Source organism: Struthio camelus, chromosome 5 (genome assembly GCF_040807025.1).
Source record: "Struthio camelus isolate bStrCam1 chromosome 5, bStrCam1.hap1, whole genome shotgun sequence".
Classification (NCBI taxonomy): domain Eukaryota; kingdom Metazoa; phylum Chordata; class Aves; order Struthioniformes; family Struthionidae; genus Struthio; species Struthio camelus.
The window spans coordinates 46,706,158-46,718,574 of record NC_090946.1 but is presented as its reverse complement, the minus strand read 5'-3'; the positions used below and the strand labels follow the sequence as shown (position 1 = coordinate 46,718,574).

Genomic DNA, 12,417 nt, shown 5'->3' with positions numbered 1-12,417 from the left:
CTCATAGAGCGGGCAGTTACTACTCTCATAGAGCGGGCAGTTACTACTCTCATAGAGCGGGCAGTTACTACTCTCATAGAGCGGGCAGTTACTACTCTCATAGAGCGGGCAGTTACTACTCTCATAGAGCGGGCAGTTACTACTCTCATAGAGCGGGCAGTTACTACTCTCATAGAGCGGGCAGTTACTACTCTCATAGAGCGGGCAGTTACTACTCTCATAGAGCGGGCAGTTACTACTCTCATAGAGCGGGCAGTTACTACTCTCATAGAGCGGGCAGTTACTACTCTCATAGAGCGGGCAGTTACTACTCTCATAGAGCGGGCAGTTACTACTCTCATAGAGCGGGCAGTTACTACTCTCATAGAGCGGGCAGTTACTACTCTCATAGAGCGGGCAGTTACTACTCTCATAGAGCGGGCAGTTACTACTCTCATAGAGCGGGCAGTTACTACTCTCATAGAGCGGGCAGTTACTACTCTCATAGAGCGGGCAGTTACTACTCTCATAGAGCGGGCAGTTACTACTCTCATAGAGCGGGCAGTTACTACTCTCATAGAGCGGGCAGTTACTACTCTCATAGAGCGGGCAGTTACTACTCTCATAGAGCGGGCAGTTACTACTCTCATAGAGCGGGCAGTTACTACTCTCATAGAGCGGGCAGTTACTACTCTCATAGAGCGGGCAGTTACTACTCTCATAGAGCGGGCAGTTACTACTCTCATAGAGCGGGCAGTTACTACTCTCATAGAGCGGGCAGTTACTACTCTCATAGAGCGGGCAGTTACTACTCTCATAGAGCGGGCAGTTACTACTCTCATAGAGCGGGCAGTTACTACTCTCATAGAGCGGGCAGTTACTACTCTCATAGAGCGGGCAGTTACTACTCTCATAGAGCGGGCAGTTACTACTCTCATAGAGCGGGCAGTTACTACTCTCATAGAGCGGGCAGTTACTACTCTTATAGAGCGGGCAGTTACTACTCTTATAGAGCGGGCAGTTACTACTCTTATAGAGCGGGCAGTTACTACTCTTATAGAGCGGGCAGTTACTACTCTTATAGAGCGGGCAGTTACTACTCTTATAGAGCGGGCAGTTACTACTCTTATAGAGCGGGCAGTTACTACTCTTATAGAGCGGGCAGTTACTACTCTTATAGAGCGGGCAGTTACTACTCTTATAGAGCGGGCAGTTACTACTCTTATAGAGCGGGCAGTTACTACTCTTATAGAGCGGGCAGTTACTACTCTCATAGAGCGGGCAGTTACTACTCTCATAGAGCGGGCAGTTACTACTCTCATAGAGCGGGCAGTTACTACTCTCATCTTCTTCAGCCCTCCACTCCTGCAGGTTCTGTAGATTCAGACTTCCCTCTGCTGGCTGCTGCAAAAACATTGCACTTCAGCCTGCTCGCTGTGTCAGATGTGAGTGGCTGCTGGGTTATTCAGCGTTTCAGCTATTTAAAACCTGTCGTTTTAGGTGATAATTTCCCTGCATGTTTTTGCTCAGGAAAGAGCTTTAATTAAAAGTAGCTTTTTTCATGCTTCCTTTCTAATTGCTAGGGGCTTTTGAGTAATTGTGTTTTCAGAAATTGGAGTCAGTATACAATTTTTGCATTGAATTATGAACTGCATTTCAGCCCGTTAAAGATCCCCTTATCTGTTAAACATAGTTGGGGGGGGGGGAAAGGACTGTTCTAATACTGTAGAAATATGATAATTTATAATATTTGAATAAGAGAAGAACACTGATGCTAAATATAAGCTAATCTCTTTCAGTCTGATGTTCAGAAGATTTTGTATAAATAGAACACATCTAACACTAAAAATAACGAGGAAGCCATATCTTCATAACTTGAAAATGTAATCATTCCAGTATTTTCAGTTTTCCAAACAAAACTATCCATGATAGTTTGAATGCTCCGCAACTCTTTCTTGAGCGATATGGTTTGGAGGCAATAAACAAACAGGTTTCTCAGCAGCTTTAACCTTCTGCAAAGTGTGTATTGGATTTCTTCGAAAGGCTGATTCCTTCCTTCCAAGATTCACAAAACATTCAGGTCATGCTGGGAAGGAAACTAGCTGGTTTCCTATTTCCCACTCGCTAATAATAATGCATTATTAGCTATGTTCATATACCTGAAGAAGATGATATACAAGCAATATGAGAACTCTAAAAGTACAAAAATACACTTGCTTATGATGCCAGGGGTATGTGACTTATTTGACAATAAACTTAGAACTTGAAAAGGAATTCTTATTAAAAAGGCATCTTGTGAAAGCTGGGCAACGTGCCCCCAAAACCACTGAACAAATGTTTGACCATAACTGTCATCTGAAATCGGTAATGCTGTTGAAACAACACAGATGCTTATTTTTGTGTAAATATGAATAACATCACTACCACAGATCCTTAGCTTCAAAGGATATCACTAATGTGGTGCATGTGACATGCCAATTTGTTGTACTCGTTGTTAAAGCTTGGGCTCATTTAATGTTTTTTAATTTTGAGATGCATTCTATTAGGCTGAGGTAACTTTGTCTTCTGTATGAGCAGCCTATTTTTTCCCCAGTGAGTTTCTCTAACATCTTGTATTCCACTAGACTCTTCAGAAACTTAAAAGCACAGGAAAAAGTAAAATGAGTAGGTCATTAGAGGAAAGTAAAGAAATATGTATACATTTTTTAGTTATAAATGGAAATGGTTTTTAACTGTTAACTGCTGTTGTACTTTTTTTTTTTTAATTTATGTATTAAGGAAAAAGTTTTCAACAGCAAAGAGAAGCAATGAAGCAAACCATAGAAGAAGACAAGGAGCCAGAAAAATCAGGTTGGATATACACTTTCCAAAGAGCAATTTTCTGTTACACAGGTGCAAATTAGAGAGCTTTCTGGAACTGGTTTGCATAGAGCATTATAGAAAATTCTCCCACTTCTTTGTAGTACAGATGGGATGATTCTTTGAAATTCTTGATATAAATACGGGTCTGACTTTAGAACTTTATTGTATCAATTGCAATGATATACAATGTAATGGAGGTAATGTAGGAGAACTTGGGGAGCCTCTTTCTTTCTAAGAATTATATCTACCATCACTCAGTTGAAGACCATGACATGTAGCATTTGCTTTATATCCCAGACTTGTAACGAAGTGAAGAACATCATGCATTTTCAAAACTTAAGAAAAAAAATCTTCATTTTAAAAATCCAGATAGTGGGAGGGATGGGGAGTGTTTTACTGTACAGATAATTGTGTTCTTTTTATTTTGGTTAGGAAAACTGTGGTGTGCGAAGAAAAATAAAAAGAAACGAAAGAAGGTTTTATACAATGCAAATAAAAATGATGGTAAGCAACATTTTTTACACAGTGTGTTCACTTGGAACAGCTATAGAAAATCCTAGGAATAGTTAGGCCTGTGAATAGGAAGTTGAAATTCAGGATATGATGTTAGAAACGTTGCCTGACGATGTTCCATGTGGTGGTAGTAGTATGGTTTGCAACTGTATTTAGTGAAAGATGTAAAAGAGGTTGGTGCCAGGAGCTATAAGAACGTTTAGTGCCTTTATTAAAGACCAGATGATACAGGTAGAAAAATAAAGAGCTTTTGGGGCATTGAAGCTCTCACAGGTTTACAGTAGTGAACCACTTTATTATGATTTTGAAAAATCATTATACTCTGCATGAGTAAGTTTAGTAGATGGAAATTTTGTCCACAGTGATTTCTGTAGGCTGTTAAAACTATACTCTTACAAAAAAGTACCTTGGGATTGGGATGGCAGTCTTTTTTTTTCTTTTTTTTGTCATTGTTCGACATAAGATGTTATTCTTATACTAGAAACTTGCTCCTTAGCAAGAGGGTTATTTCCTGAGTTTGTACCACTGCCTATATCCGTAGAGATTGGAAGCACGCTTTCCCTCCCTAGAAGGGGAAGAAGGAATATCTTGTCCTACTGGACAGCCACAAGTAGTAATTTCTGGAGTTTTCTTGCTTTGGTTGCTTGCAGATAAACGCTGGGAAGAGAGACAGGAGCTTCTTAAACCTAGTACCGCATGCACCTAGCAATAACATGATAACTTTATGTTAATGTTTTTCTCTCAAGATTATGATAATGAGGAAATACTGACCTATGAGGAAATGTCACTGTATCATCAACCAGCAAATAGAAAAAGGCCTATTGTTCTGATTGGCCCACAGAACTGTGGCCAAAATGAATTGCGTCAGCGACTCATGAATAATGAAGTAGATCGCTTTGCCTCTGCAGTTCCACGTAAGTTTGGCAGGCAGATGTGATTGCTTATTCTAAGTACTGTCTGCAGGCATGTTCTCTCGTGTTTAAAACTGTGATTAGGATTTGGGGTTTTTTGAGCAGGATATAGGCAGCTTCTGGATAAAGGTTAAGTCAAGTCAAGTCTTGCGTAGTAAAAAGTAGCTTAGGTAAATCAATGAAAATCCAATGTCCCAATATCGTGTTTTAGAGGCGTTATAAGATGAGCATATATTTCAGCTTAGATAAAGTTGGAGCGAGCTACAGCAGTTTGAAAAGGAAACTGGCACACCTGTCAGTTTTTAACCTAGCTATCCACAAATTTCAGTTTTGGTGATTTAGTGCCTTTCCAAACTTCTTATATTTTCATTGTGTTATATATTTAATGTCTACTATACTGTAAACTAGTTTTTACAAACAACTTAACAATTTAACATGTTATAAGTGGCTAACATTTTTTTCCCCATCCAGAATGCAGTTGCACAGGTGAAACAGGTCCTTTTCTAGTTGATTAAATGTTTCTAGATTAATTTAAAAAACAAAAACTGTAGGTTCGATATTTGGCAGATTAATCTGTTCATGGATATTTTTTGTTGAAAATAAAATACTTGCCTTTTTATTGGATATTTCAAATGCCTTTTTTTACTTTATTAGCAGTATCTCTCCTAAGCCGCTTGAAATTCTACAGGTATATCACTGTCTTGATTTCTTTTTGGTTGCTCTTATTTGTAGATACTACTCGGAGCAGGCGAGAGAATGAAGTAGCTGGGAGGGATTACCATTTCATTTCCCGACAGGCGTTTGAGAATGACATAGCCGCAGGGAAGTTTATTGAATATGGAGAGTTTGAGAAGAATCTCTATGGTACTAGCATAGACTCTGTGCGGCAAGTAATCAACTCTGGCAAGATATGCCTTTTAAATCTTCATACCCAGGTATGGCAGAAGCTGTTGCCTATTGTGTTTTTTATTCTAGCAGCTACTTGCAAATCTAAAGGGCCTGTATTTGGTGGTTTATGTATGGTTTATGTGTTCAAAATCCATTTCCGCGTTCATTCTAAATTTTCGTTCAGTATTGTTCGATTGACTCTTAGTGTGTTCTGTGTGTTTTCAAACAAGGAATATTGTATTCATAACGTCTTCTGTATCTGTGCTAAAGGTAGAAGGGGCCTTTGGTCTCCAGGCGCCTGGTTTTCACCTGCTTTAACTATTTGAGTTGAAAAACTAATTAAAATATCCTTATTGTCTCACTAGTCTAATTACTCTGTGAGCTCTGGGGTTTTGAAGATGGAGATGAAGTTGTTCAGGATTACATGTGGAAACTGCATTTTGGAAATGTGACTATGTAATTCCCTAGCAGGCAGGATTACAGGACATCATAATGATATTGAACAGCTCTTTAGCTATGAGACCTTGATATTGTGGAGAGCGAAGGGATAATTTATGTCTACAGAGTTCAGCTTAGAAATTTAGCCCAACCTAGTAGGCCTAGTCATAGAAGAAGCCTGAGGTCTGCTGCTGTTGGAACTGCTGCAAGAAAGTCCTAAAACTAAGATACATCAGTAAAGTCTGGTAATACTGAAGCTAGAATCAGCCTAATCCATTGGGACTGTATGATGTTTCACTAGCCTAGCTCATGGGTTCACAAAGCACGTAATGAAAACAAATAGGTTGAAAATTCCTAGCACCTTGAAAATTGACTTGATCTACTTTTATGTCTGTAAAATTTAAGTCACCTTCTCCTGAGACACAGAGAAGAAAGGGTTTTGGGGGGGAGGGGGGGGAGGAACCCTACAATCTGTTTCAGTGAATCTGTTGTGTTTTAATCTTCAAAACAGAAAATTAAATTGGAATTTTTGATGGTATATTAAAAACCCTTCTTTCAATAAAAGCTGATATACTATTTTTAGGAAACTTTTTTTTTTGCTTTGGCTACTGAACAGTATGTTCCCTCAATCTCAAGTTAACTTATGTAGAACGATGTTGAACAAAAGTAAATGTGTTCTATAGAACCAAAAGATGTTGGAATACTAATTTTATAGGAAATGGTGACTGAAATCTGAGTGGTGGTGGTGGTGCAATTACAGTTAATAATACTGCTGTTAATATATTGCACAAGTGTAATTAACTTAGTCTTTTAAGGACTATATGATCAATTATACTATTTGAACAGTGCATCATTAAACATCCATTTCATGGGTGGAACTTTTGTTAACTGCTCTACCCTTAAACCCTATTTTCCTGCAGTCACTGAAGACTCTACGCAATTCAGACTTGAAGCCATATATTGTATTCATTGCACCACCTTCACAAGAAAGATTACGTGCTTTATTAGCCAAAGAAGGGAAAAATCCAAAGGTAACATTTTTGAAACCATTCTATTTTTTGTTGACAGATCTAGACTGCTCTCAGTGAACATATTTATATACTATTTTTTGGAAGCATGAAATCTTAATGGTACTTACACTATACAGGAAGTGCTGTGGTTTAGAGATATGTTCTTTCCAGATTAATAGGCAGACAATACTAAGGGAAGGCCTTAGGGTACTCTAGCCTAACTGAACGTGTGTAACATATGGGACAAAGACAACTGCTAATTCAGTAATGCTGGGGCACAGTGTTTCTTTCCAGTTGCAGAATCAGTTGTGGTTCCTGCATTTGGGCACAAAAATATGACCCTTGATTTCAAAACTCTGGAAAACCCAATTTCATTGTCCTCAAGCAAACATGAGAGAAATTCTGGAGAGCAAATGATTTTTTTTTTTTCCTTTTGAGGGCCTATCTACCCTTGAAAAATACTTTATTGAAAATGTTTTCTAAAACTAAACTATTTGGATAAAGTTATGCTGGTGTTTGATCCTGTAGGATCACTCCTCGCACGTCGGTGTGAATAGCGTCTGTCTCAGTTTATCTAGTTAATATTTAGTTAAATGGAAATTTAGCTCTGTAGGATGGAATTGAAACCCAGAGATTAAACCAGAGTGTCTGAAAGCTCAGAAAAGGTCCTTATTTGCTTATAGGATACAAAGCATGTATTGCTAGAATAATGAAAGATGTTGATCTCCTTTTTTTTTTTTTTTTTTTCTTATGGAGATGTACCTACAGTGGTTGGAGCACTTTGCCACCATTATCTCAAACACCATATCTAAATATTACTTATATAACAGAGCAATAAGATAAGCTGAGGAAGATAAAATTAAACATGCTTTTAGAATCCAAGTGTAATAATCAAAACCTTAAAACAATACAGTTCTACTTCTTTCTTGGCATCTTTTATCTACATGGGCAATATTCCTGCTTCTGACACTTTCTCTTCCAGCTTACAAATTTTTTCCTTTTTTCTGCAGTGTTATCTATCTGATGCTATAGTGCTTTTGTTGACTCAAGTGTTAGTTGTCATTGTGATTCTCATTGTTTGATTTTTTTGGTTATTTTTCCTATATGTTTCTTGGGGTAAAAATATTTTAATGATAGCTGTTGCCTTTGGCTGTGCAGTGTTTGTAATGTTACATCTTCAGAGGCACGTTGTCTTGTTCTACACCATTCAAACTTTCTCTCATGCCATTTCTGACATCCTCAGCCTCTTTGGAAAGATAGGGAGCTTAGTGATCTCATGTATTTTTGAGAAACATGATTTAAGATCCTCAGTAAGATGCATGTTATAAAATAAGTAGCAATGCATCTTTCTTGTGCGCTTCAGTCTGGGACAGTTATTTACTGGGTTGTCAGTTGTGGCCAGTCAGAAATGACTGATGATGCCAAAAACGTAGAGGTATATTGAGTGTTCCTGGCTTTCAAATATGTATCATGGTTAAGTGTTGTCAGTAGTTTTTCAGTAGCCAAAACTGATACCGTGAAAAATTGTTTAAAAGACCTGAGTTAAGGTGTTACCTTTCTCTATTGTTATGGGAGGAGGCTTACATGCATACAATAACTGTCTGGTTTTGATTGCAGCCAGAAGAACTGAGAGAAATCATAGAGAAGACGAGGGAGATGGAACAGAACAACGGCCACTACTTTGATACAGCAATTGTAAATTCTGATCTTGATAAGGCGTATCAGGAGTTACTTCGGTTAATAAACAAACTTGACACAGAACCTCAATGGGTGCCCTCTACCTGGCTACGATGAAAGAGAACAATTCTAAGGGACAAACGGACTTCGATCTAGCAGCCTTTCAAAGGAGATTGTGTTTAGGTCTACCCATTTCTAATAACAGATGGGAGTGTAAGCTCTAGACCTTGGTGGCTATATCCTTTGCCAGTGAAATTCTGTATTACTGAAAAAATCCACTAATCGGCTTGTGAGCTGATTTAACTAATTTAAAATTGTCTAAGTTTCCTTCTCTGTGGTCTAAAAATGGAGACGCTTGAGTCAGTACTAAATTCTAAAGCTTTAGACAGATTTTTCTAGCAACTACTTTTATACATAAATACACCATATTTTTAACCTAGAATCACTCTTATAAAATTAAAAGATTTGAAGTATGTGCGTGTGTGTGTGTGTGTATATATATATATATGCAGTCCACGTTGTCACATAGTTATAACTATTAATGTTATTTAACACTTAACTTAATGACTTTGTGGGACATGATGGTAGTTCAGGAGTGTAATTTTACAGATCATTGGGCAGAGAAATAATCTACACATGAAATGCTGATGAGAAATTTTTCCTATTTTAAAAATATACAAAATGAAGATGTCACTCTGATCTGAAGCTGCCCTGAGAGGCTTGAATTTATTTTTTACTTTAAAAAAACATTCCACTTTCTAATAGCACTGTAATTCGAAAATGTGTATAGTGTAAATATTTCAATCCTTGGGTCTTTTTAGTCAGGCTTTGTAAGTCACAAACAGCTGCACATTAATTTTTGGTCCAATCAAAGATGATTATTATATTGATCTTTTAGATGTGATCTTTTTATGGAATTTTCATTAAAACTTATTGACTGATTGGAGCCACTGTTCTCCACAGATCTGTAGAGATATTTAAAAAGGCAAAGCTTATATTTTTATGAAAAATACATAGTTATAAAACATGCTGATTAAGAAGCAACAGATTCTCATGTTTTATAACAAAGGATACTGACTAAAACAGAAGGATGTGCTGAATATTGAAGATGGTGGGGGTGGTTCTCTCTGGAAAAGGTTTGTCTTGTGGCTGTTGCTCTAATGGATAGCTAACTGGAATTAAAATAGCTGAATGTAGCTACTGTATTGTAAACTAGTATTTTAATTCACCAGCGATGTATTGTCCTGCATTTGCTCAGTACTGCAGGAAAAATGTGTAAAACACTGGCAACTGACTGAGACGTCACAAGAAAGGGAAATATTTGGAATTGTTAAAACAAACAAACAAAACTTGAAACAAGTCAACAGAAGGCAAGGTCTGTCTGTATCCTAGCATGTTCTGCAAACACAGATCACAACATCTCTACATCCTCAAATAATTACCTGAGCTGTGAAGGTTTAACTAACTGAAGCTCTGCATCTGCAGTAGGACTGCTCAGTCGCTGAAGCTAACTGAATAGTAGTGTCTTGGCTGGTTTGCTAATAGGTAGCATGAAGAACCTTGAATGTGAATGTTTCTCTTGATTTTTAGCCATAGCATTTCCTTGTTCCTACAGGTAAAACACTGGAGTTATGTCAATGTGTAGTTCACTCCTGTCTAATGCTGATGGTTAAAAGGTAGTTGACTTTTTTCCATACTGTCTTGCATATATTTTTTCTTCAAGCTTTGATGGAACAAATTCATACCCATAGTTGAATAGAGAGCACTAAGTATACAGCAAATATAAGAAGTTGCATCAGATCACTTTGCTAGTTACTGAACTAATGTGATGTACTGAAAAATGAAAGTATAGAGTGCATTCCAGTGTTATAGCAAAAGTATTTGCAGATTTTTTTTTTTAGCCCTAAAAACAATTAAAATACACAATTAGGCAATTAGTGAGGCTAGGTAGTGACCCTTCAGAAAGGAAAGGGGTTGGAAACTTATCTTCAGTTCATTTCAGTGTTAGAAATTATTTAATAATGTTCTATCTGTTGCCTAAGGGCTAGAGATCCAAAAGTATGGCTTTTTGCCTCACATTGCAGGCATGTTCTCACTTTAATCCTGACTTTTGTTATGACAGCTAGAACATTCGGTTATTTTGAATAGTCAGTGTTTCATAGATGGCAGAACATCAGTTCTGCCCCCCCTTTTTTTGAAAGATGATGATTGTAGATGTTTTAGGCTTTGTTATTGACTGTGTCACAGTCACAGACAAGAAGGCAGAAAGCAGTAAAATGTGACAAGGATGACCTAGCTCAGCTAGGTAGGTATTGTCCAAATTGTTACAGTCACAATCAACATAGGATAGTTGCTCTGTCCCCTTATATATTCAGTGTTAACATGCAGTGTCAGTCATGTTAAATCATGCAGTTATTGTATTTGACTAATTTTTATCTCCCCAAGTTTTTCTGAAATGGTGTACAAAAGTTATTAGACAAAAAAGCTTTTGAATGTAAACTTCAAGAATGTTGCATTAAGTTCATCTCTACTCTCTTAATTACCAGGACACACAATATATTGACATCCATATAGAGAGGTGCTATGATAGCTTATAGCTAATGTAGTTTTGTCTTCAGCTGAAAGACTTGAGCAGCACTGAGAAATGTACCAGCCTGTCCATCCGCCACCAGTTTGAATCTACTTTTTTTTAATGAAGACTGTTAACTCCCTTGAGGGTAAAGTTTATGCAATCTTCACTGGTGAAACACTTTAACATTATCACAGGCTTTGTAGTGAGCTGTACCAAACTGAAAGGAGGGTATCAGTATTTTTACCAGTCCAGATTTATTTAAAAATAAACTTATTAGCCAAACTGCATAAAGGAATTTTTGAATGTAATTATGTGGCTTTTTAAAGTATAGATGGGGGTTTAATGCCTTAAGGTAACTTTACTGAGAGCTGTGCTTGGCCCACATTGTACTTTTATACATGTACCTGCACTCTGTATTTTTGAGACATCATGAACTGCACACTAATGTAAAAATGTAAAATATTTCTAGATTTAAAATAAATTCACTGTACAATTTTATTTCTTGTAGTGGATTTTGGAGTTGTTTTCCCACTGTGTTCCTGAATGTGTGAAAGGACACTTCGATCCATCAGTGCCCTAGGGGCTGTTTTCTATACCTCTCCCACTGGATATATGGTGTCAGAAGGGCACACAGGGCATGTTCCTCAGATTTACAATTTCTCTCAACTGTTGTCTTACTGTGGTTTTCTTATAGTTGCTGCTTAATTTTTTAAATTTAGTTTAACTCCTATTTTTATTTCTTTCTGAAATCACCGACTCCTTCCCTTCACTCTAAATTCCAGGATTTTATCAGTGAAACTTTCTGGGTTCTAGCTGTAAATCACCTGCGCTGATGTGATCCATTTTCAGATGGGCATGCCTGTCATCTTGTTTGGCAAAAGCCACAGAAGATGCTCGGTCCAAACTTCAGTGCTCCAGAAGAGACTTCTAAAATTCTCTCAATCTGTTGACCTGGCATTCATTTGTACTTTATTCCATTCTAAAACCATCTTCAGCTGAGTTCTGTTCCATCTAAGATAGTTAATTGCAATATGATAGATAAATTGCTGCCTGTAGAAGAGGGAGGAAGGATACTGTTACACAGCTTTTAGTCCAACAAGTTGCAAAAAGCTACTGTTCAACAACAGGTACAACCTTCTCTATGCTATGGCTTACACTGAAAGTTAGAATTCATAGGAGCTGTTCTACCACAGCCCTGATGGTTCTCTTGGATAACACAATTAAACCTATTACTGGCACATTTTTCTCCAGCAACTAAAAGCAGGGTCTTCCCTGGGTTGACAAAACAGTCATTTCAGCATAGTACAACCAGAAAGTACTTCTTAAGGATGAAGAATTAATTCCCCTTACAAAGTTCCTTTGGGGCAGTGCAATGAGGATTTTAGCAACATATAATGGGCTACCTCCGCAGAGGTTTGTATGTGGCAGAAGAGTCATTTCTCCTTGGTTACTTACCTAACAAGGTAATGTTTAAGTGAATGTGGATACAGCCTGTAAAAGGAAGCCCAGTGCAGGTTCAAAGTTGGGGGCAGGGGAAGCAGCATTATTTTGAAATAAACACTACAAT

General features: G+C 37.6%; 1 protein-coding gene across 4 annotated transcripts in view; it reads left to right on the top strand.

Moving 5' to 3' along the window:
* Positions 1–11,348, top strand: part of PALS1 (protein associated with LIN7 1, MAGUK p55 family member) — a 61,631-nt gene extending 50,283 nt beyond the window's left edge. For 2 of the 4 annotated variants that reach the window (XM_068946232.1, XM_068946233.1), the window contains 6 exons: positions 2,758–2,829; positions 3,274–3,345; positions 4,101–4,268; positions 4,998–5,200; positions 6,512–6,622; positions 8,219–11,348. In XM_068946232.1, coding sequence (XP_068802333.1) covers positions 2,758–2,829; positions 3,274–3,345; positions 4,101–4,268; positions 4,998–5,200; positions 6,512–6,622; positions 8,219–8,395 — 803 coding nt within the window. In that variant the 3' untranslated portion in view covers positions 8,396–11,348. The remainder of the gene's footprint in view (positions 1–2,757; positions 2,830–3,273; positions 3,346–4,100; positions 4,269–4,997; positions 5,201–6,511; positions 6,623–8,218) is intronic. The other 2 variants (XM_068946236.1, XM_068946235.1) reach the window with 1 other exon arrangement.
* Positions 11,349–12,417: the final 1,069 nt, after the last annotated feature.